General features: G+C 35.1%; 1 protein-coding gene across 1 annotated transcript in view; it reads right to left on the bottom strand.

The window, feature by feature from the left end:
- ZBBX (zinc finger B-box domain containing) overlaps positions 1–26,256 on the bottom strand; it is a 113,694-nt gene that overhangs the window by 19,284 nt on the left and 68,154 nt on the right. Inside the window, exons 10-15 of the mRNA XM_019643911.1 lie at positions 22,401–22,521; positions 14,959–15,068; positions 14,475–14,575; positions 11,356–11,435; positions 8,499–8,641; positions 3,967–4,253 (exon numbers count right to left, since the gene is read on the bottom strand). Of these exons, the coding sequence (XP_019499456.1) occupies positions 3,967–4,253; positions 8,499–8,641; positions 11,356–11,435; positions 14,475–14,575; positions 14,959–15,068; positions 22,401–22,521 (842 nt within the window). The remainder of the gene's footprint in view (positions 1–3,966; positions 4,254–8,498; positions 8,642–11,355; positions 11,436–14,474; positions 14,576–14,958; positions 15,069–22,400; positions 22,522–26,256) is intronic.

Consider the following 26,256-nt stretch of genomic DNA (forward strand, 5'->3'; position numbering starts at 1 on the left):
ACGAGTAAGTTCTAGTAATGGAGACATAAATAATAACAACATATATACAGGAGGTTCTGAGACATATATAAACCACATTTACAGTAATTATCTGAAAATCGCCATCAATCTAAGGAAGAAAGAAATTCATGAAACAAAATAAAGCTTTCCTTTTTCTTTCTTTCCTTTATTTTCTTTCCTCAATGTCTCTACACATACATTACTCTGGAAAACAGAGAGACTCTCATATGCTATGCTTTTAAACTAATGCCTTGGTCTACACATAAAATAATTTCAAAGATGAAAGAAAGTAAATATCAACTGGAACAAATGAGATTCAACCATGGTAACAGACAAAATCAATGTTAACAAAATACCCATCGTGAAGCAAATATACAGGCAGGAAACAGAGGCAAGGGCGAGCTTTGTAACTTGAGACATTTATTATATATTGGGTTATTGGAAAAGTCATGACGTATTTTTTCTATGTTTTTTGTTGCAAAAATGCATCATAACTTTTCCGACAACCCAATAGTTAGAAACTAGCAGACCTAGGTTTTGAATATAGGTCTGTTTGATTTGATGCCTAGGCTTATTCCATCACCCTACAAATTCATTTTTTGATATGCTTTCCTTCTCGGGGAAAATATAAATGGGATTTAAAAAAATACATGAGTCGAGTAGGAAATGGACTAGAGAGTCAGAAGTGAGAGCTCTAGATGGGCTTAAAATATGATCAGAGTGTCTGTCAGTATTGAAAAGTTCCCGAATAGATTGAATTAATGCCCAAATGCATGCAGTCTGTTCAAGGTGGTAACCAACACAAGAAAATTATAACTTTATTAAAATTTATAAATCATATAAATGGTAAAAAATATAAAACCAAGTTAGTGACCAATAAATTATCTCCTTCAAGACAAGTCCAAGTCCATTCTACTCATGACAGCTTCACTGGCTCTCCCAGACACTGAAACCAATTTACAGAACCCCTTTGGCTCTAGGGATGCTCATATTTGGATTAGACAATTGCAAATCTGGAAGGGTTTTTTAAAGCCATGATAGATAAGAACAATGAAAGTGCATTTGTTTGTTTTCCCAAATTCACAATGTTAACTATTGGTAGTTTCAGAGCCAGAACGAAGAGTCCCTGACTCACCCACGTTCTTCCCTGCACCTGACCCTACATCACCGCTGCTACTGCACAACTTGGTACTTAATTCCATAGGAGGTTCTGCCTTTATGAAAAACTCAATTTCTGAAAACTGAAGAGCAAAATGAACTGTCTTATACTCAATTTGGAAGTTAAGTAATGCCACTGCTAAAAATTGCCCCTCCTGCTCACTCTTGAATTTTCTACTGGAGCACAACAGAATTTTAAGTAGTTTCTGCTCAGGGAATGGTTTCTACAAGGGCAGGAGGAGAATAAAAACAGTTCATGTGCAGTCATTAGGGATGAAAAGAAAGCAGATTCTACCACTGTGTATAAAGCCCTGTGCTTTATGATGTATTCATTTACCACTTTTTTTTTTTTTACAATAGTAGCATAAAGGATCAAAATATGATTAGAGGCTTTCCAGCATTCCAGTTTTAATTATGAAATACTTTAAACATGTAGAATATCAACACACACAACACACTTTGATCACACAATTTGATATCAGTAATTTAAAATATTTGCTTCAGGTTTCTATGCAAATATACATATATATGTCTTTATAGAGAGAGCTAATTGTACTACTTCATTAAAGTTAGCATATTCTATTCAAATAATGTTTTTGACTATTATTACATCTGAATATGTCCATAAAAAGTTATAATTGTCTTAAATGTTTCCAAAAATACTATCAGGCTTGATTTACTCTTTTACATTTAATTAACATATTTTAAGATGTATCCTTGTTAACAGCAGTTCTATTTCACTTATTTTAACTGCTACACTGCTTTCCATTAATATATGAACCACCACAGTCTATGCATCTGTAAGTTATAACAAATACCTCTTATTAGGTTGCAGAAGATAATGTCTCTGCTAGGACTAAAGTCGGGTAGGCTTACTCCTTGTATAAAAGAATTGGGTTTCCTACGCTCAGGATTCCTCTCCTATAACACAGGTCACTGAATGTGCAGGTGTCATCTACCCCTCTTCATGATGCCCTGAGGAAACTGGAAAACTAGAGTTCTTGTTTGTTCTGTTTATAGAAATTCAACCTATGAATGTTTTCTTCATCAGGGGAGAGGAGAAGTACCTGATCTGCAGTGGGGCTGTCTTTTGAGGAATATGTTATTGCCTAACTTGTGGGAATTATTTTTTAGAAGAGATTGGGATTTACTTCTGCCAGATACATCTGGGTATCAATAGATATGGTTTAACAGTAATGTTAATTTTGTGGCTTGGAGATATTCAATCAGAAATGTATATTCAAACTTTAAACCTATGCTAAGTGAAAGCCCAAGATGTCTAATTTTCAAGTTAGATATTTTATTGACCTGGCCCAGATCCCCACAGAAATCAGTTTCCTTTCATTTTCTTGCATCTGTGAGTATGCATGAGGTGCGACAATTAAGTTTGGGAACTCATCCTAGAAGAAGTGCTACATGCTTCATTGTTGAATATCACTACAGTCACCTTCAAAGCACTCCCCTTGGGAAGCTATGCACCAACACCAGCGCCTAGTCCACCCTTCAAAGCAATTTTGGAACTCTTTTTCTGGAATGGCCATCACAACGGTTGTTGTTTTACATTACCCTTGATGTCCTGAATATCATCAGAATGTCTTCCTTTCAATATTTCCTTTATCTTCAGGTAAAGAAAGTCATCGGGGGCCAGATAAGATGAGTATGGTAGGCTGTTCCAATACAGCTATTTGTTTACTGACTAAAAACTCCCTCACAGACAGTGCCATGTGAGCTGGTGCATTGTCATGATGCAAGAGCCATGAATTATTGGCAAAAAGTTCAGGTCATCTAACTTTCATGCAGCCTTTTCAGCACTTCCAAATATTAAACTTGGCTAACTGATTGTCCAGTTGGTACAAATTCATAATGACAAATCCCTCTGATATCAAACAAGGTTAGCAACATTGTTGCAACAAGTGTGTGAACTTAATTGTCAGACCCTGTATGTCTCCTGGTGAAGTCCTTCAGTGACTGAGCAAACTTAAGGTTTTGCAGAGGTCTCAGTTCCAATTTCACACTTCAGAAAGGAATGGGCACAGGAATCCAGTCACCAAGCAGAAGTAGTAGCAGCTCAATATTTAGTCTTCAACTCTTTTGAGACCACTTTCAGTTTAGGCACATGGCGTTTCACTTCAAATGACTTTAAAGGGTTGTTAAAATGTTTGATTTCCCAATTTCCAAAGAATTTAACATTTGACTTGCCCAGTTTCCAAAGAGTTTTTTGTTCACAGTTACAATTACTTAAGAATTTTAGTATGCAAAACAGAGATTCAACTATAATTTTAAAACTTTGCAACAATACAATAATAAGCCACTTTACCTTTTTTATCCTCTAAAACGAAACAAAAACTACACCCTTTTTTCCTCATTAGTCTGAAGAAATTACCTTTAAAACCTATACTTACATTAAGCCACAAAAACTGATTTTATCTATGTATCTGCATTTATTTCATTTTAACCAGTGACTATACAGTAAAAAGCTAGAAAGAATTTATTATACTAAATTTTTCATAATAACAAATTCAATTTAGAAAAGTAACAGCACTCTTACTATGGTGTGTGAATGGACCTTAAAGTATTATTTGTTATCGAAACCATTTATTATAATGGCATTTACCATATTAGAATTTGTCCTGTAAGTCATTAGCATTCTTTCCCATACAAGTCAATCTTCAACTACCTCATGATAATATAAGGTAGCACATTTTAACTTCCATAAAAAGTAACATTTAAGAATATATTGTGTCAATATAGATTTTCTTATAATGTTGCTTATAAATGTTTAATATACTAAACATGATAGAGATTTACCAGTGGGGATTGTGTAGTTTTTGAATCTTTAGCATTTGTCCTCTCATGCAGATCGCTAAATTTCAAGGATTCATTGATGTCTTGAGATAATTTCTCATTAATGGAAGGTGTTTCTAAATCAACACTTGACAAAGAACCTTTGCTCGCAAGTGATATGCAGGAATCATCAGACATTTGATTACTTTCCATATCCATACATTTCTCTTTGAAATGTCTCTCTTTTTCAACAGCAGGAGAATAAACCTCAGATTCCACAATGTTGTCGAATTTTACATTTGAAGACCCTGCTGTTGAAAACACACATTTATAAAAGTTAAATAAATAAATTTAAACAAATTGATTAATCTGTTGACAAACCAAATGTTCTGTGATATAAACTTGTATCAATACTATATTATCAACATTTCTTTAGTGCATTCTCAAGGTTAAAACACTTCTACTCTGCTTATGTTCATAAATGATCATAATTTACTCATGCATTTAAACCTTAATGAACTAGACTAATGAAAGGAGGAAGATTTTATTTTGTAATGAAATCTTAAAATTGATGCACATTTTTATTTAGCCTGTGGTTCAATTCCCACTTTCCTACCTCCTCTCCCACTCAAATTTTACAACAGCAATTTATGAGAAATAATGTGGAGGGAACCTGATTTCCACATTTTGCCTCTTTTCTTCAGCATGCCTAGAGTTGAGGAGAGGGCAAAGGGAAATCTGCTGGATAAAAGAGTAATAGATAGGGACACTCAAAATGTTTAAGCTTGGACACCTGACTCTGAAAAGCTACAAGATGAACAAGATTGTATTAGTCACCACCTCATTAAGTCTGCTTTTAATAAATCACTTGGTTTAAATCACTGGTCTCAACCTGGCTACACAATGTAATTATCTGAAGGTACTCTTTAAAATTGTCAGTGTATGGGCCCGACCCCAAACCAGATGCTGGAAGTGGGACTCAAACACTGTTTGTAATTGCTGTTTGTTTGTTTGTTTCCCTCCACCAAGTTCTCCAGGTGATAATAATATGCAGCTAGGGTTATGAAACATTGGTCTAAATTTTCTGAAGAACAAAAATTCTTTAACAATTTTTGTACTACATTGCTTTTCTTTTAAATAAAAATGTATACAAGTATACTATTATCCAGATTAAATACAGATTCATCTGATTATCCATTATTCTCTTCCTAACATAAATACCTTATCTCTATAAATAGACTATGTAAAGTAGTAGAGTCTATGACTAAAATAATCTCCAGTAATGTAAATTCTGCTTTGAAGCCCAAAGGACTTACTTGTTGCAGTCAAATGTTTATACAGCTTTGACAACTACACATAGTATTTAGAACTTCCACTTCCAACAACTATCACCTCTCAAGTTGCACAAGTACTATGAGAAACTCAGCAACTTCTATGTCATAGAAATACTTTTATAAGAAAAACTTCATTAAGGTTCTTCAATTTAGTGAAACTTCCACAATAATGCTGTGCTTTCCTTCTAAACGTCAATAGAAATGATCTGATTTTTTTGTTGGTACAAATAGATACCATTTTCTATATGTAAAAGTCCACAACTAACCTCTACAATATTTTCGCAAGGTTGTAAAATTCCATTAAAAGCTATCACTACTGAAAAGGTGACAAAACAGCCTTTTAATAATGTTTCAAATGTGATGCAGAAAGTACAGGTATGATTTAATTTAGTCTATTCATTGGAAACCCTGTTAAGTTATAAAAATTAGATGTCTTGGTTCAACATTCAAAAGTCAATTTAATCTGTCACATTAACAGGCTAAAGATGAAAACTCACAGGATCATATCAACAGATGCAGAAAAAGCATGACAAAACTCCAACACCCGTTTATGATAAAAACTCCCAGTAAACTAGAAATAAAGGGAACTTCTTCAACTTGATAAAGACTATCAACAACAACCACCACAACAACAGCAACAACAAAAAAACAACAACATATATTTCACATCATAGTTAATGATGAGAAATTAGAACCTTTACCTCTAAGATCAGGAATAAGGACAGGATGTCCCCTCTTACCACTCTTTTTCAGTACCAAACTGGAAGGTCTAACTAATGCAATAAAACAAGAAAAAGAAATGTAAAAGTATACAGATTGAGCAAAAAGAAATAAATCTGATTTTGTTCCCAGATGACATGATTGTCTATGTTCAAAATCCAAAAGAATCAGGGAAAAAAAAAAAACTACTGGAACTAATAAGTAATTATTGCAAGGTGGAAAGATACAAAAGTCAATCACTTTCCTATGTACCAACATGAACAAGTAGAACTTGAAATTAATGACATAATACCATATACATTAGCATCCTAAAATGAAATACTTATATAAATATAGCAAACTATATATAGATGCATATGGTTAAAACTAGAAACCTCTGATGAAAAAAATCAGAGAACTAACTAAATAAATAGATATTCCATGTTCATGGATAGGAAGACTCAAATATTGCCAAGATGTCAGTTCTTCCCAACTTGATTTATAGATTCCATGCAATCTCAATCAAAACCTCAGCAAGTTATTCTGTGGATATTGACAAACTGATTCTAAAGTTTGTACGGAGAGGCGAAAGACCCAGAGTAGCCAACACGATATTGAAGGAGAACGATGTCAGAGGACTGATGCTATACAACTTCAAGAATCACTACATAGCCATAATAATCAAGACAATGTGATGTAAGCAAAAGTATAAAAAAATTGATCAATGGAACAGAATAGAGAATCCATAAATAGACCCATACAACTGAACTTTGACAAAAGCGCAAAAGCAATACAATAAAGAAAAGACAGTTTTTTCAAAAAATATTTCTGGAAGAACTGGATATCCACATGCCCCCAAAATCAATCTGGACACAGACCTTACACCTTTCACAAAATTAACTCAAAATGCATGATAGGCCTAGGCCTAAATATAAAATGCAAAACTATAAAAATCCTAGAACATAGGAGAAAATATAGATGATCTTGGGTATGGTGATGACTTTTTATGTAATAGCCAAGGCAGGATCCATGAAAGAAATTGATAAGTTGGGCTTCATTAAAATTAAAAACTTCTGTTCTATGAAAGACACAGCCTAGAGAATGAGAAGACCAGCCACAGACTTGGAGAAAATATTTACAAAATACGTATCTGATAAAATACTCTTATCCAAAATATACAAAGGAATACTTAAATCTCAGCAGTAAGAAAATGGACAACTCATCTAAAAAAATAAGTAAATAAGAAAAGAAAAGGGCCAAACACCTTAACAGGCACCTCATCCAAGAAGATATATTAATGGCAAATATGCCTATGAAAAGATGTTCAACATCACATGTTATTAGGGAATTATAAATAAAAACAACAATGAAATATCACTGCACAATTATTAGAATGGCAAAAACCTGAAATACTGACAAAATAAAATGCTGGCCAGGAGATGGAGAAGAGGAACTAACATTCATTGCTGGTGGGAATGCAAAATGGTACAGCCACTTTGGAAGACTGGTCGTTTCTTAAAAAACAAAATACACTCTTAACATGTGATCCAACAATCACACTCCTTGGTATTAGGTCCAAACAAAACTCCACACATGGATGCCTATAGTAGCTTTATTCATAATTGCCACAACTTGGAAGCAACCAAGATGTCCTTCAGCAGGTGAATGTATAAATAAATCGTGTACATCATACAATGGAATGTTATTCAGCACTAAAAAGAAATGAGCTATCAAACCATGAAATGACATGGTGGCACCTTTAAATCATATTACTAAGTGAAAGAAACCAATCTGAAAAAACTGCACACTCTATGATTCCAACTACATGGCATTCTGGAAGATGCAAAACTATAGAGACAATAAAAATATCAGTAGTTGCCAAGGAGTTGGGGGGAGGAAGTTACGAGAAGGCAGAGCACAGAGGATTTTTAGAGCAGTAACACTATTCTGTAATGGTAGATTCATGTCATTAAACATTTGTCCAAACCCATAGAATATACAACACCAAGAGTAAACCCTAATGTAAACTATAGACTTTGGATGGTAACAATGTGTCAATATATGTTTGTTGATTACAACAAATGTACTATTCTGGTTTGGGATGTTGATACTGGGAGAAGCCATGAGATTGTGGAGGCAGAGGGTATATGGGAACTCACTGGAGTTCCTGCTCAATTTTACTGTGAACCTAAAACTGCTCTAAAAAATAAGTTGATTTAAATAAATGAAGCATCTTTAAAGTAACACAGTGGGCATTTATATCCAGTGCTTTTCCAAAGGTATCTAGAACACCTTGCTCCAGGTAGGTCAGAAAACACCTTCTGCATGAGATCTGGAGTCCTATGAAGCCCTAAATTCTCATATGGGTATATTTTCAACCAGTTGTCTTCTGAGTTCTAAATTTTCTGTGTTTTAAATGCACAGCATAATAGGCAAAATTTTTATGTACTGCATTATCTATTGGTTTTATTAAATTACCAACATTTCTTGTTAATAACATTAAAAAACAAGAAAAAACATTACCTTTTGAGTTATCTTCACAATAAGAAGAGTTGTTGTTCAGACAAAGATATAAGAGGTCTGTTTTTCCCTTGGTGAAAACACGATGTTGATGGACGATGTCATTTTCATACAGAAATGTATTCTGATAATCACGAAATGCGCAACTTCCATGTTTATGGTCAAGCAAAAAATAGAGTGGAAAGAAATAATATTTTAAAAAGTAAAAAGTCCCATCTTATTAAAACAAATATAGAAAAATCTTAAGTTGGAATATGGGTATTCACATTAATATTTATTTTAGTCTTGCTGTGCACATATTCTAAACTACATGTAACTAAATAGTCTTATGAATTTAAAGGAAATGGGTAACTGGGCCAAATCTGATTAAACTACAAAATTTCAGTTAAGCATATTCTTTGATCACAAGGCTTTGAAATTAGATATCAACTGCAAAAAGAAACCATGAAAGTTTCTTTTTAAAAATATTCTGAAGTAAGTTTGTTTCCTTATATTCTTTCTTTTAAAAATCTATATGTGGTATTCATGTTTCATTTTTAAATGATCATTATTATATACAAGCACAGTTACCAATAACATTTTCTATGAATCGAAAAACATATTTAATAATACCTATTTATGTAAGCTCTACATAGTACCATCATGAAAACACACAAATTATACTTAACCAAAAAGGTCATCTTGTGTCACTTATGATTCTTTATGATCCTTCTTAGAAAATAAAAAGCTCTTCGGTTGTTTCCAAGTCTTAGCTATTGTGAATAGCGCCGCAATGAACATAGGGGTGCACATATTTTTTCAGATTAATGTGTTGGGTTTTTTTGGATAAATACCCAAGAGTGGGATTGCTGGGTCATAAGGTAGTTCCATTTCCATTTTTTTGAGATACCTCCATACTGATTTCCAAAGTGGCTGCACCAGTCTACAGTCCCTCCAGAAGTGTACCAGGGTTCCCTTTTCCCCACAACCTCACCAGCATTTGTTGTTTGTTGATTTATTGATGGTAGCCATTCTGACCAGGGTGAGGTGGTATCTCATTGTGGTTTTTATTTGCATTTCCCTAATGCTAAGTGAGGATGAACATTTTTTCATATGCCTGTTGGCCATCTGTATGCCATCGGTAGACAACTGAATTAAGAAACTATGGTACATTTACACAATGGAGTATTACTTAGCTATAAAGAAGAAGGAAATAGTACCATTTGCAACAATATGGATGGAACTAGAGAACATTATGCTAAGTGAAATAAGTCAGTTAGAGAAAGACAAACCCATATGATCTCACTTATACATGGATTCTAAAACACTGAATAAGTAAGAAATGTAAACAGAAATAGTCTCAGAGACACAGAGGAAAAACTGAGGGTTGCTAGTTGGGAGAGGGTGGGGATGAAGGAGAATGGGAAGGGATGAGACAATACAAATTGGTAACTACAATATGGCCTCAGGGACAGAAAAGACAGTCTGGGGAATATAATCAATAATGTTGTAAATATTTTTTTAGGGGGCCAGATGGACTCATGTCTTGTTAGGGAGACCACTTCATAGTCAGTGTAGAGGCCTGACCACTGCACTGTATTTCTGGAGCTGATGTTGAATAATAATGTATGTCAACTATAATTATAAATACATATAGTTACAGGACATGGAGTAGAGTGTGGGAATGGAGTCAATGGAATTGTAATAGATAAGCATGATATGGGGCGTGGAAGGACAGTAGATGGGGGAGGGGGGTTGTTACTTTGTGAAGGTTAAAAGGATAACTATTGCATTGTTCTGTACACCTTAAACTAACAATAAAATTAAAAAAGAAAAGAAAAGAAAAAGCTCTATGGGCACCTCCAAACCCAAGATGCAAAACTATTGACAAACCATGATCAATAACTTTTGTGCCTTATCTAATACATGGAAGTCAAAGCAAAGATTTGTGATAAGATTTATAAACAAATCAGATTAGTGAGCAGAAATGCCATTCATTTCCTTAGGGATATAGTAGAATGTAAACCTCTTATCTGCTGACTGGAAGGATTTCTCCTGCCTTCTTGTCAAAATGTCAAATGTCAAAAGACATTTGCTGCTAGATATGTAGGCCCATGTGACCAAACATGGGCTTTTTAGGTCTGAGGGCATCAGTTCGGCCCATGGCTGCTCTCAAATGTTGACAGGGGCCTAAGTTGACCTGAACATATAAACGAAGGATTGGTGTGGAGGCTACTTAACAGGAAATTCATTCTGCTGTTTAGCCAACTTAATACTTTGTAGTCAAGACACCTAAAAGCTTAGCTAAAGTTTCAATAGCAAAGATAATTTGGAGTCATTTTTAACATTACTAACAAAATACAGCTAGATACTATTTTTCAATTGGAAATGACAAAATGACAAAAAGTTGCAAAGTGAACCATTATAATTCATTTCTTTAATTTATCACACAGTAAAATCTACCTAGGGAGTAATCTATAGTGTGGAATCTCTTTTTGTCTCTCAAACTAATAATTAATATACGTATTTTATTTAGGATTCACACTGAAGTGAGGAAAATCCAAAGAGTATCTTTGGAGGGAAGAAGACAGATCATATGAAATGTATCAGTCTTGGTCAGCTGTTTCAAGTAATCACAATTCCTAAATTCAGAAGTTATCTATTACATAATCCAGATATTAGGTAAGAGCATAAACACATCATTGTGGATGGTTTTCTAATTATTGAATGTTGGCAAATATTAGCAGTATTGTACACAAATGTAAACATGGTTTTAGTAAAATATACTATAATATTAAAATTACTTGCTTTTTACATCATGAATTTATCATTTAAGGATAGATTTTTTAATAAGCAGCAAAATGAATTAGAATGATCTTACCTTTGTTGACTGTCAGCACCAGCTAACTCAACTGTGTAAGGCACGACATTTCCTGGTTCTTCAAATTCCTCTTCATGAGTCTTATTAAATGCATGTTATATAATATTAAAATGTTCAATATATGTGATATACACTTACCAGCTAACTTGTGGGTGAGGTTTAGAGAATTTTGTTTCTACAAATAATACCATGAGCTCTTGACTATATGCCATGAAACATGAGTTCTCGGAGAACCCAACAAATTCAACAGATATTTATTGAAAACATTTGCTCTTTCGGTTATTTTATCACTACTATCACACCCAGAATCAACATTAACAACTTACATTTATTATTTTGTAACTACTAAGTGCCAAGTAGATTAATGACAAAGATGTTTTTAGTTCTCTGGCCAGCATATTATAAAGTTACTCTATGCATCAATAATTTAATAACAAGCATACGTACATATACTAGTATATACATGTGTATGTGTATTTATTTGTTCAATAGCTAAATTTATTCAGAGGAAAATGTTGGTTGGTGTTAATAGCAAAAGCTATTAACCTAAAGAAGAAATTAGTATTTAAAGAGGTACTTCCCACGTTCTATTGGGTCTTCGAAAAAGTCATGATGTATTTTGTCTATTTTTCTTTTTTAAGATATTATTGAGGAATTGAGGGAGGGGAACAGTGTTGGGAAATCGGGGGAAAGGGAACAGACAAGTTACTGTCCTTTTATTCTTCAGTCTAGTTGTGGAGGACATTGCTTCACTGGCCCAAGTTGGTATTATTGCACTCTTCCCAGGTGAGGCAGTCGCTCACTGGCCATTGGACAGCCGCTCACGGCGGCTCAGAGCAGCTTACACTGCCTGCTGGCCACACATGGTAGCTCATGGAAGCCCACTGCAGCAGGGGCTGCAGCCTATGCTGTGGCCCGCAACTCACGGCAGCCCAGCTCCAGGTCAAGCTGTTGTTCACCATCTTAGCTATAAAGGGCAGTGTCACTGGCCCTCATGTGGGATCCGAACCAGGGCCCTCCTACTCAAAGCTGGTGTCCTAAGCCAGCTTTTTACCAATGCGCCACTTGGTCGGCCTTGTCTATGTTTTTTAAAGGTCATTTATTTATATAAAGAACAAAGATCAATCAATGATATTTTGTTTGATTTTTTTTTGCCATCTTTCAGTGAGCTTCATAATTCCTCATTCAGAGAAGGACCTGTATTTATTTGCAAAAAACTGAACAAGGTGCTGATTTACAGCCTCATCTGAATTGAACGTTATACCACACAAAGAGTTTTGAAAAGAGTGAAACAAGTGGAAGTCTGATGGCACAAGGTCAGGCGAGTATGGTGGGTGTGGCAACACATCCCATCCAAGCTCCAATAATTTTTGACGGGTGATCAAACTTGTGTTTGGTCTCGTGTTGTCACGATGGAACACAACTCCATTACAATTAACAAGCTCTGGATGTTTCTGGATGATGGATTCATTCAAACTGTCCAACTGGCAACAGTACACATTTGAATTGATTGTTTGGTTGCTTGGTAGGAGCTAAAAAAACACGACACCTTTAAAATCTCACCACACTGAGAGCATAACCTTCCCTGATGAATGTCTACTTTCCATGCCATTTGAGGCGAATCATCACATTGGGACCAAGGCCATTTGAGTACCACATTATTGTAAACAATCCACTTCTCATCACCAGTTATCAGTCACTTCAAAAAAGGATCGTTTCCTCACATTTAATGAGCATATTGCAGATGTTTATACATGCCGTCAAATGAATGTCTCTGAGTTCATGCAGAACCCAAATATCGAGCTTGCTTATGTATCCCAGCTTCTTCAGGTGGTCGTGAATGCTTGAATGATGGATGTTCAATGTTTCTGCAATCTCTCCTGTCGTATAACATGGGTTTGACTCAATCAATGCCTATATTTTATCGTCATCAACCTTGGTGATCCTCCCTGACTGAAAAGTGTCGTTGAGATCAAAATCACCAGCACAGAATTTTGTGAACCATCATTGGCACAGATGTTCTTGTAGAGCATTGTCACTGTAAACTTTATGCAACTTTTCAGAAGCTTGACACACGTTCTTCCCTTTATGAATGTAAAACAGTAAAATATGTCAAAAATTCCCAGTTTGGTTTCCTACTTCAACTTTTTTGTGAAATCTCCAAAACTCAACCAAATCATTCAATTTCTTTTTAGAGTGAAGCTAGAGCCATCAGTTGTCAAATGACATAGCAATAACATAGATGCGTCTATGCGTCCATAACAATGACTCTAGTACTTCCAACAATGGACTAGTGCCATTGGTTGCAAACATGTGTTATGACTTTTCCGAAGACCAAAAATATTTGTTTGACAACCACAGTAATATGAATATTGAGGATAAGTGGTATATTCAGCTAGTAGATGACTGGAAAGTAGTCAGAAATACACTGAGTTTGTCACAACTTAAACTTTTAGCCCAGAGCTCTAGCTCTGACTGTCTCTAGCTGTAGTTGATTCTACTTATTGTCTTCTAGAGGTGTGTATACAAGTTATTATTATTCTAAATCCCTAAAATTTCACACTATATTTCCTTCAAATAGAAAATACTAAATGCATTAAAAAATTAAATGTATAAAAATTTTATTAAATAGATACCATATGAACTAATCTTTGTTTAGAAGCTTGATAATATGAAGAACTAAATTAAAAAAAACACTAAACTATATTTCTATGAGTTATAAGAGTCAAATGTCTTTTCATCTCCCATACTACAGGCTTAAAAAAAAATGACATGATGTCTATTCAGAAATGTGCTGCCACATTAAAATAATGCTGTTTGATTACTATCAGCATGTTTAAATTCAACCACTTGTAAATTTCCTATTAAATGTATGATGTCAAAGGCGTAGTAGTCTTGGGCAGTTTATCACTTTGTGAGGTGTATAAATGTCTAATCACGATGTTATTTTGTACACCAAAAACTAAACTTAAAAGAAAAACAAAAACCAGAAAACAAAAAACAGACAGACAGAAAACTATGTTGAATTATGAAAGAAATCTTATTCAAAGTAATATATAGTTGTAACTGTATGTTATGAATTTTCTGTTTGACAATTTGAGTGGTCATTAGGTACTTACATCATCCAGTTCAACTATCTTTAGAGATGGTTCAGGTCTCTCTGTGCTTAAATCTTCTACTGGCAGAAAAAGAGCTGGGTGTTGTACTTTGGTCTCCTCAACTAGGAAATAAGATTAGAAAATAATATCATCAAAGAATATAACTTATATGATAATTTCCTATCTTCAAATAAATAGCCAACAATAAAAGAATAATGTTCTCCTTTGCACCCAAACAAATGTACAAATGCTGTCAATTTCCCTAGTTCAAGTAAAATACATATCTTCTTAACATTCAATTTTGAGATGAAACTATTTAAATTAAGGCACAGTAAATCTAGAGAAGGGGGAGGAGTGTGCGTATGATGTTGATCTGGCGATACAAGATGCATAGCCCAACTGAGAGTGATACTGCAAAGACAACCAAAAGCAGATGCTGGTTAATACATGGTGTATATAATTTGAAATAATAAATTTGAAAATATCTAAACAAGGCTGAACTAACCATCACTGTCTTCATAATTTTCATGCTGAGAACATGGTGACTCACTAGCAGTTGTACACTGAGGTATGAATGTATCTGGAAGCATTTTTCGAAGTTGCTCCTGTGGAGTTCTACAAAACAAGGAAGAAGCAATTAAAAGGCTAAAATACATTATCAAAACTTCCCAGACAAGATCTTGATTTATGTCACAAACGAGTAACTCTACAAAACTAATAATAAAGTTATAGCTGTACCTCTAATTCATGGAAGAAAAGTATAATTACATAACAGAATCTTAACCTACTTAAATAATTTTGTAAATCAAATTAACATCAACACAAGACTTTTTAATTGCATATCCAACTCTTTTTCATTTAGGATGAAAAGTAAAGTTATGATAGAAGTCAGTGTTCTTGCAGAAACCACACAAAGTCCATTAAACATAGCACACTATTTAGAAAGCTAATTAATGAATGTGTATTTTGTCTCACAGCTTTGACATTATCTAAGAGAGCATGAAGACATTTTTTTTAATTTCCACCAAGCCAGTAAGGTGATAAAATAGGCTCCCATGATATGAATGTGACTGTGGTATAAGTAATATCACCCAGTTAACAATGAGGTTTGATGTGACTCATGTCATATGGAAGGCAACGAAGCAGAAGGATTCTTAGAGGCCAAGATTGTGCATCCAGTTCTAAAGAATATTCCCAAATAACTGGGGAGATGGTCACTTTTTAACCATGAATAAAAGTAGCTATAGTTCTTCTAGATCATGCAAGCTCGTGAGGTCCCCATATGAAAGTCAGGGCCTTCTAAATTACATTAGTAGATAACATCAATACAAAACGTAAAATATTCCAAGCTCCATTTTAATTTGGGGCATTAAATCTTAATAGATGCATTAAATAAGAATTAGTATTAATTTTACAGATGAGGAAATTGAGGCACAACTTATTCAAAGTCATTCAGGTAGTAAATGCAGAAGAGGAATTTGAACCCAAGGTATCTCCCCCCAAGCCCATGTTTATACCATTACCCTATACTGCCTCTCTCACAACCAGCAATGGCACTAAAAATTTGATAATTTCCTGGCAATCTATGGCTATGTGCATTTTCCCAATATATGTAATGTATATATCAGAACATTCTGAAGCATTTACATTTTATTCATCTTTGTGTCTTAACAAATTTGATAAGAATGCCATCTTACATCCATAATTTAATTAAGTGATGGAAAATATTAAAAAGTCAAGATCAAAGACAAATTGGCACCTGATCACTAGAAATTTCCTTCCAGTTTAACAAGGATATACTGTACTACAAAATCAATCATAGATGCACATAAATGTACTATTATACAAATACTTCTTCATGATGTGAAAACTTATCTAATTTGATGAGTAAAGCTCTGACCCAAAGACTTACAGAGTTTAGGTAATAATAAAGTTTTAGAGATAAAGGAGCCCTATAAATTATCTATTCTAAACTCAATATTTTACCAATGAGAAAATGTGGACCAAGAGAATTTAAGTGACTTGCCCAAGAACAAACAACTAGTCAATAAAGTACATCTTCATTCTGGATATTGGGAGCTTGGCATTAATGCTTTGTTAAAAGAGCATGCAACATAAATAAAGAATGAAATATCTTTTAGAATAGGGTTACTTCGCCAGATTTTCCTCAAAATTTAAATAAATATTGATTGAACATTGACCAATTCATTGAGGAAATGTTATGAGTGGTTCTAAGTGTATATTCTGTGAATCAGTGTTAGGCTGCTTCAGAGTTACCAGGGAAGATTTTTTTAAAAGCCTTTAAAGACACTGATTTTTACATCTGTCTGGCATTGGGTTGAGGAATCAGTATTCTAAAAACTTGCCCTGGGTGCTTCTGATGATCAGCTAGAATTCGGAATTAAATATAATGAAATAGTAAGGAAATTAGAGTGGGAATACCAGCTAATTGCTAATATCCACCCTTAAAGTACTCTATATCCAAATCATATGCTCTCTTTTCACAAAACATTTCTAGTATTTAATAGATCCACTGGAGATATTAAGATAACTTATAGATCTATCAACACTTATGTATTGGTTACACGTAAAATACAAAAAAAATGCTACTATGCAAATCAGGAAAGAAATACAAAAAAAAACAATAGAAAATGTATTTATAGGCCTATTATAAAATATGACAATTACAGTAAAAAATAAAGTCTTAACCATGACCAATGTTGTCAATGTGGGAAATTTTTCAGAAGCACAGCATGAGAAATGTTGTAATCAATTTACAATCACAAATTTGTAAATTGCAAATGGATTGCCCTATACCAGCATCTATAATTAAAATGTAAAGAATTAAGTAAAAAAATGATCACTGTTAAAAAATAACTGTGTAAATAAGACCCTAGAGAATATGTTCAATAACTATTATCCTAATAAGGAAATGTGCCAACATTCAGTATTTAGCACAGCTTAGGACTTCATGGGCTCACAATTAAAGCTTTCTTCATGTGTCCAAGCACAAACGATGGTGGTAATTTAATAACAAAATTGTGGTTCTTTGGTTGTATAAGAAACTGAATATGAAAGACATTGAAAGACAGCCACCAAAAAAGATAAGTGACCTTGAGATTACTTTTATGTACTAATTCTTAAACTAGAAAGAGGCAGTAACAGGTACATAATACTGAGTTTCACATCTGAAAGGCTATTAAGAGCATCATATTTTAAAAGAGATATAAACAACATAAACAGTAGTTACATAGGAGCAAACAGAATAGGATATGAATGAACTCAAAACCCTGCCACATAAACCACAGTGGTATACAACTACACACCTATTAAAATGACTACTAAAAGAAAAAAGAAAAAAAAAACCTGAAAATATCAGGCTCTAACAAAATAGAAAACAAATAGAACTCTCATAGATTACAGGAAGGAATGCAAAAACTACAATCCCTTTGGAAAGCATTTTGGCAGTTTCTCATTAAGATAAACATGCACTCACCGTACAACTTAGTCAACCCATTCCCAGGTATTTACTGACCCAGGGAATTAAAAACTTATATTCAAACAAAAATCTATATGCAAATGTTTACAACATATTTAGTCACAATTACAAAAACTAGAAATCAGCAGGACAGTCTTCAACAGATGGATAAACTGTGCATCATGATAAATACTACTCCACAATAAAAAGAAATGGATTTTGACTTACTCAAGAATATGCCTGAATCTTGAAGGCATTTTGCTAAATGAAGGACACAGAAAGCTACATATTGGGCCTGCCGAGTGGCTCTTTAGTTAAGAGTTGGCATGGGAACGCCAGCTCTGAGTAGCAGAGCCCGGTTCGGATCCCACATGGGCCAGTGACACTGTGCCCTCTACAGCTAAGATGGTGAACAACAGCTCAACCTGGAGCTGGGCTGCCGTGAGTTGCCAGTGATGGTGTAGGCTGCAGTGGGGCTGCAGTTGGCTGCCGTGAGTGTCCGGCAGCCAGCGTGAGCGGCCATGAGTCGCCGTGAGCAGCTGTCCAATGGCCGGCAACCAATCTGCCTTAGCCAGGAAGAGCGCAATGATCATACATGGGCCAGTGAAGCGACGTCATCCACAACTAGACTGAAGAACAAAAGGACAGCAGCTTGTCTGTTCCCCTTCCCCAATTCCCCAATGCTGTTCCCTTCCCCAATTCCCCAATAAAATCTTTAAAAAAAAAAAAAGCTACAGATTGTATGAATTCATTTACATGACATTCAGAAAAAGACAAATGTATAAGGATAGAAACAGACCAATGGTTGCCATGGGTTGGGGAAGAAGAATTGACTACAATGCAGAAGTATGAGGGTATTTTAGGAGGATGAAACTGTGCTGTTTGGTATTGTGGTAAACATATGACTCTGGGTATTCGTAAAAACCCATAAAACTGTACACAAGTTTATGCTAGTCAATTTTTTTTGGTAAATTTGTTTTTCACAATGATGTTAATTAGTATTTCAGAAACTACTTTATATATATATATATATATATATATATATATATATATATATACTAAAGTTAAATTAATAAATATATCATTGATTGCAAGAGCCAGGATTTTTCACTGTAGATGAAAGAAACTACAAATAAGCAAATGGAGCATGTAAATGAACCACATGATGCTAGTTTGGAGTTGGAGGTATGAGTGTGAACTCATGTTTATTTTAATAGACATCCAGGTAGATAGGTACAGAAATATATATATATTTTTATTTATTTATTTATTTATTTTTCTAAATGTTGAGAATGCCTACAATCTATAACACCTGAGTAGCCATGAGCACAGGTGGAGTCCAGATCTTGTTTTCTGATTACCATTCTCCAATAAAAGGAATCATGATTCCTAGAAGAAATGATTCCTGGGCTAGGACAGGGAAATGCATCTTGGGTGGCATAAAAATAAAGAGGTATTCAGCTCAAACTAACCAACACGCAGAAAAGGGACAAGAACATGTTGAAAGAAGAGAAGGGTCAACCTGAAAGAGCCCTCAATGGTCAAAGCAGAAACTATTTGAGTCACAAAATAAATAAAAATAGTTTGGGATATTAATCCAAAAAACAAATATCCATGAGTCCACATAAGTAAACAGTTGAATAAATAAATGGACATTCTTCTTTGAAGAACTTGAATTAGTACATACAGAAGGAATGAAGGGAAGAGAAAATTATCAATAGAGCAGCAGAGTAATAGCTGCTGCAGGCAAAACCCACTGATAAATGCTGAAATAAGTAGATAAAACTGTAAGGAAAAACAGGATTTTTCATCATCTCAAAGTATCTCCCCTAAAATATGTATTAATTACTATGATGTGAATGTTTGTGTCCCCCCAAATCCATAGGTTGAACTCTTAATGCCCAGTGTGATAGTATTAAGAGGCGGGGCTTTGTGGAAGGTAAGTAGGTCATGAAAGCAGAGCTCTCATGTGGGGCTAGTACCCTTACAGGAGAAGCCTGCCATGTGGGGACATAGCAGAAAGATGGCCACCTGTGAACCAGAAAAAAAGGCTGCCATCAGACTGAATCTGCCAGTATCTTGATCTTGGACTTCCCAACCTCTAGAGCTCTGAGACATAAATGCGTGTTGTTTATAAGCCACCCAGTCTGTGGTATTCTGTTATAACACCCCAAATGGACAAAGACAGACATTGGTACCAGAAGTGGGGCATTGCTGAAACAAATACCTAAAAATGAAGAAGCAGCTTTGGAACTTGGTAATGGGTAGAAGAGGTCTGAAGTTCATGTTGAAAATGGCCACACTGCTGTAAATGGACCTTTAAAGGCAACTCTGGTGAGGGCTCAGAAAGAGGAGAGCTGTACAAAGAGTCTCAGTCTTCTTAGAGAATATCTAAGTAATCCTGAACAGAATGTCAGTAGAAATATGGCTGATAAATGCCATTTCGATGAGGTCTCAGGTGGAAATGAGGAATGTGTTATTAGACAATAACAAAGGCAATCTTTGTTAATAAACTGGCAAAGAACTTGGCAGAATTATGTTTCTGTCCTAGTGTTTTGTGAAAGGTAGAATTTGTGAGTTGAAATTACATATATGGTTGAGACAATATCTAAGCAAGGTGTTGAAGAAGAATCGTTGTTTCTCTTCACTGCTCATAATAAATGAGCAGAGCAATGACTTAAAAGACATAATTATTAATCAACAGACAATCAAACTTAAAAATGTGGAACATTCTCAGCCTATCCATATTGAAAAATATGAGAAAGCCTGTTCGGGAGGGAACAGGAAGTATATAGCCAAAGGATCACTGACAGGGAGGTTGGTCAGCCATCTAAACAGAAGCCAGGACCTACTGCCCAAGACAGTGGAAGACTGACCCTAAAGACAATTCAGAAATCAGCAGAACTTCCCTCCCATCACAGACCCAGAGAGCTCCAGGTCACCGCAGAGAGCCCCCATTAGGACAATGCCCAGGGAAACTGTGGGAGGAAGGCTGTCCCTGTGACAATGCCCAGGGAAACTGTGGGAGGAAGGCTGTCCCTGTGACCCCAGGCTGGAAGAGCAACACCATTCCAAAACAGGGGAGTAATAGACATGTGACCCAGCACAGAGCCACCATAGGAATGGGGCAGAGCCACCCAGAGCATTGGGGGCCTAACCCCTGCCCAGCAAAGCTACAGGGGCAGGGACGTAGCCTTAGTGTGTCCAGAAGGTGGGACCCCTGCTCTAGTGTGCCTAGAAGGTGGGACCGCCATCCGAGTAGGTCCGGAGGGCAGAGCATTGACAAAAAGAATAATTCTCAAGACTTAAGGTCTAATACAATTTGCCCTGTTGGGTTTCCAACTAGCTTGGGACTTGTTATTCCTTTCTCCTGTTCTATTTCTCCCTTTTAGAATGGTAATATCTATCCTATGCCTGTGCCACCATTGTATTTTGAAAGTACATAACATGTTTGATTTGACAGGTTCACAGAATTTGCCTCAGAATTAGTCATATATTGAGTCTCACCCATATCTGATTTAGATGATATTTACATAAGAATTTGGACTTTAGACTTTTGAGTTGATGTTGGAATGAGTTAAGACTTTGGGGGATATTGGGATGGAATGAACATGTTTTGCATGTGGGTAGGACATGACCTTAGGGGAGCCAAGGGCAGAAAACTCTGTTCTGAATGTTTGTGTTCCCACAAATTTCATGTTGAAATCCTAATCCCCAATGTGATGGTATTAGGAGGTGGGGGGCCTTTGGGAAGTGATTAGGTCATGAAGATAGAGTCCTCATGAATGGGATTAGTGCCCTTATAAAAAAAAATGAGACCCGAGAAAGACCTCTTTGCCCCTGAGAAAACAGTGTGAAGATGACTATCTATGAACCAGGAAGCTGGCTCTCTCTAGACACTAAATCTGCTGGAACCTTTATCTTAGACATCCCAGCATTAAGAACTGTGAAAAATAAATGTTGTTTATCAATATTTAATGTTAAACTTTTAAACAATTTATGAAATGGTACAGCTAATGATATAGTCTTTGAATAAAATATATTTGAATACTATTAATAAAATTTTAAAATTAAAAGTCTAATTAACTTAAAAGTAAATTCTGGAAAGCATAGTCTCAAAAGTTTATGCTAATGTGAAAAAAATCTGAGAGCAATACCTTTTCAAAGTAATCTTTCATTTATTGCATTTTGCTATTATTCTTAAATTCTAGACCATATTTGTGCCTTTTTCCCATATATACATTTCCATTTATCAAGGTAAACTCTAAATTAATGATGCGTTATACATATTAGTAGAATTAAAATTCTTATTAGAACAGTAGAAGCTTTATGAAGATTTAACATTGCCCTAAAATTATTTATGTAAATGTGAAGCTCACATAAAATTGCTACAAAAAAGCATGTCACAGAAGCAAAAAATATAAATAGTTTTTATATTTCTTGTTAATAATACAAAATTCAGGAAATACCTCCTGTGCTTCTTAAGCCATAGTTTTTCCATATAGGATATACTGTCTTCTTTAAATTCAATATTAAGTGGTTCTCTCCAAATTTTCAGATCAGTTTGTACTTCACAATCTTCCAATGAGTCTATAAAAATAAACGTAACATGCATAGTTAATGTGACCTAGTCTATAAATGACCACAGCTTCTTTCAAGATACAGAACTCACCATTTGTGAGGCAAATATGCTTGGATATTTTTCTATATAATCAATAGTTCTAGGCTTAAATAATGCAAAAGTCTTAAATATTGGTGATTTATTAAATGACTGTATAGAGAGTTTTCTTCAATAATCTCTTGAAATGAAAGAATCTAATGAATCCCAAGGTTTTTTTTAAAGCAACTAATTCTTTTAAATGCTAAATATAAATATAAATAGATTCATTATATATTCTATAAACAAACACACACACACACACACACACACACACACACACACACACAGAGATGTGGATTACAGCCAGTGACAATAATATTTGCACATTATGTAGAACAGAAAATAAATAATTCAGAATGACACCTGGAGGAGACAACAGCCCTCATATAAATTTATATCTACATGGCAATTCCTTTCCAGATGCTTAAGGTGTTTCTGAAGTACTACTCAATTAAAACTACTATTCAGAGATATTTAAAACTGGTGGAGATTCCTCTCAAAGAAAGCAGTGTAAATCCAGGGTTACTAGTCTCTCTACCCTCCTAGATATCACCCCTCTCTTCAAACCAGCCACCACAGGAGGGAAATGTTGGAAGGGAAAAGTGTTGGAAGAGAAAAAGGAAAGTAGTAAAGATGGGAAATTATTTTTATAGGCTCTTAAACTAGAAGTTAGTCCCAGCCTCATACTGTAGACATTAATGAATAGCTTCCAGAAACAGCGAAACACCAGCAACAGAAATAAACCAAAAGAATGTAAGTCGCCCCACTGCTATTCTTTCCAAAGGGAAGACAGTGTTGAGGAAGTTCTGAGAAACACCACCAGAATGTATTAAGCTGAAAGAGCAGGAGACAAGAGCAAGTCATGGGAAAAAGGAGATCCTTCCACTAAGAGTCCCCTTTTCTATTGCATACCAAAATATTTCTTAACAGGAAAGCTGAAAGAAAAAAATAAGGATTCACTTTTGATATTTTTTTTCTGTATAGGTTATAGAGAAGGGCCACTGTATTTGATGACCCCCAAATCTGGAAAGGTGATGAAGGAGGTAAAGCAGCAGGCCTATGATTCACTCTTCTCCCATTACCAATGGCTTATTACAGGGAAATAAAAAAATGGCAGGTGACCTGGGTGCATTTCCTTGTGAATATGCTAATAACTGGACCTTCTGGCAAATAGATGAATGACATTTGCTAGAGAAAGAATCTTTAGCTATGTAATAATGCATTTATCAGGAGAGCCCTTGTTTAGAATTGCTTATATAAAACAAATCTAGAATACATGGATTTATGAGGTACGTCTCCCTGAAAAAATGTTATGTAAGCTATGCAACTTAGGTTTGCGTTTTCTCCCTTGTTTCACAGTTTACTGGCTACTTTTGATGAGAATTTGTGTGACATGCCCCATTGTTCATATTGATGGGATGGTGGGTAGTTTCCTTAATAGACAGCACAAACTCTTAAGGTGAAAATGTGCCTGAGGTATTTGAGGAACAAGAAGCCAGTATGGGTGAAACAGAACAAGCAAGGGAAAGGGTAACAGGAGTTGAGATCAAAGAGATCACAGACTTTAGATTACTGGGAACCTTCTAGGCCATTGTAAGTACTTGCCTTTCACACTAAAGGAAATGAGCCTTTAAAATACACTAAAATGAAATTAAGTTAGAAATCAATAACAAATAGCTAGAAATTTAAAACACATTACTAAGCTAAATGACCAAGAAACATGAAAAGATGCTCAATATCATTTGCATTGATTTGCACAAATTAGATCTATCATTTTATCTCTATCAGACCAGCAAAAATTTAAAAATCTGACACTTCAAGTGTTGGTGATAATGGGAAGCAACCACACCTCTGATACACTGCAGGTGGGAGTATAAACTCATAAAAATACTTTGATAAATAATTCAGCTCTACCTAGTATAGCTGAAGAAATGCACATCCTATGACCCCGCTATTCCACTCCCAGGAACAGCTACATCCTAAAAATGTGTACACGTGTGTCCAGGAGACCTGCACAAGAATATCAATAAGAGCATTGGTTGTAATGGGAAAAATGAGAATCAACCCAAATAACCATCGACACTTAAACAGGTAAATAGTGCTATATTCGTATAACAGAAGACTATTAAGCAGTGAAAATGAATGAAATACAACTATGCACATCTTCATGTGCAAATATCAGTAAATAATATTGAGTGAAATAAACAAGTTGCAAAAGAATACATATACTAGTTTTCCACTTACATAATGTTCAAATACAAGCAAATTTAACATTATGTTGTTTAGAGACACACACATGCAGTAAACTAAAAGAAAATCAAGGACATGAAAAATCATAAAATTCAGGCTAATGACCATGTATTAGAAAGAAGGGAAGAGGGAAGAAAACAGATGCTTACTGTTTTATTTTTCTTCGTAAGCTATACAAGTTTTATAAATGTTCTTTGGTATCTACTTAATACCTTAGGAAAAGGAAAATATTTACAAACATATTCACATATTCATATAATGCACACACAAATAATTATATATATAACTATATATAAAATATATATATTGGGTTGTCGGAAAAGTCATGATGTATTTTTCTGTTTTTCTTGCAAAAATGCATCATGACTTTTCTGACATATATATAGATATATCTATATATATCTATATATATCTATATATGGCAAAAAATCAAATTTTATATCAACAAAGCTCCTCATCTGAATGATTTCTCCACAGCAACAACACTGTTGACCTCCCTTCTTTATTTAAAAATACTACCCTCTATGGTTATTATGATAATGCACTTTTTAAGAACATCCCGCCTACCTATATGCCACTCTTTATCATCTCTGCAGGCTTGCCTTTCCTAGCCATTACATGTAATTCCTCTCTAGCTTGTTATATTCTCCCTAGCTAGAATATTCTCCCTTGTTCTCTAAGGTCCAGCCACACCCATCTACCTTCAGCCCCATTAACACAATGTGCTCCCCTCCATCATAGAGCTTTTGCACATGCGGTTTTCTGTCTCCGCTCTCCAACTAATTTTCTGGACCTCAACTCAAATCTTGGTTTCTTAGAATACTTTTTCTCATCATCTGTATCTCAGAGTCCTGACAAAAAAAAGAAAACTTAAAGTGGTAATTTGAAGAAGGTCAAATGAAGGGACTCACTTATAACCATGCATTAAGGTTAATGGAATAAGTTATGTTGCAGCACCAAGAGACTGAAAAATTACCAACCCTCAGCTTGAGAGGAGAGAGTAAGAGAATTGTTGGAAGAAGTCTCTGACAGTGACAGCTGTGTAGAGAGTTCATCTCAGTGATGCTAATAACACAGGTGGAGAATGTAGTCACTACAAAATCTCAACACATCAAGGAGAGGAAGAGTAAATACATCTACCTCTTTTTTGTCACCCTTCAATATCCCGTTAGTGTCTCCAATTGGCCAGACACAACCAGACACCAGAGAACAAGGAAGTTCAGGTGATGCAGTCCCTAGTGCTCTAGAGGTCAACCTCCAGGGCCACACAATAGGGCAGAAATGGAAGACGATGGAACCTCCAGGGCCACACAATAGGGCAGAAATGGAAGACGATGGATCTGGAGAGATAGGGTCTACTTATGTCTCTCTCTCTCTCTCTCTCTCTCTCTCTCTCTCTCTCTCTCTCTCTCTCT

This window comes from Hipposideros armiger, unplaced genomic scaffold (assembly GCF_001890085.2).
Source record: "Hipposideros armiger isolate ML-2016 unplaced genomic scaffold, ASM189008v1 scaffold_83, whole genome shotgun sequence".
Taxonomy (NCBI): Eukaryota; Metazoa; Chordata; class Mammalia; order Chiroptera; family Hipposideridae; genus Hipposideros; species Hipposideros armiger.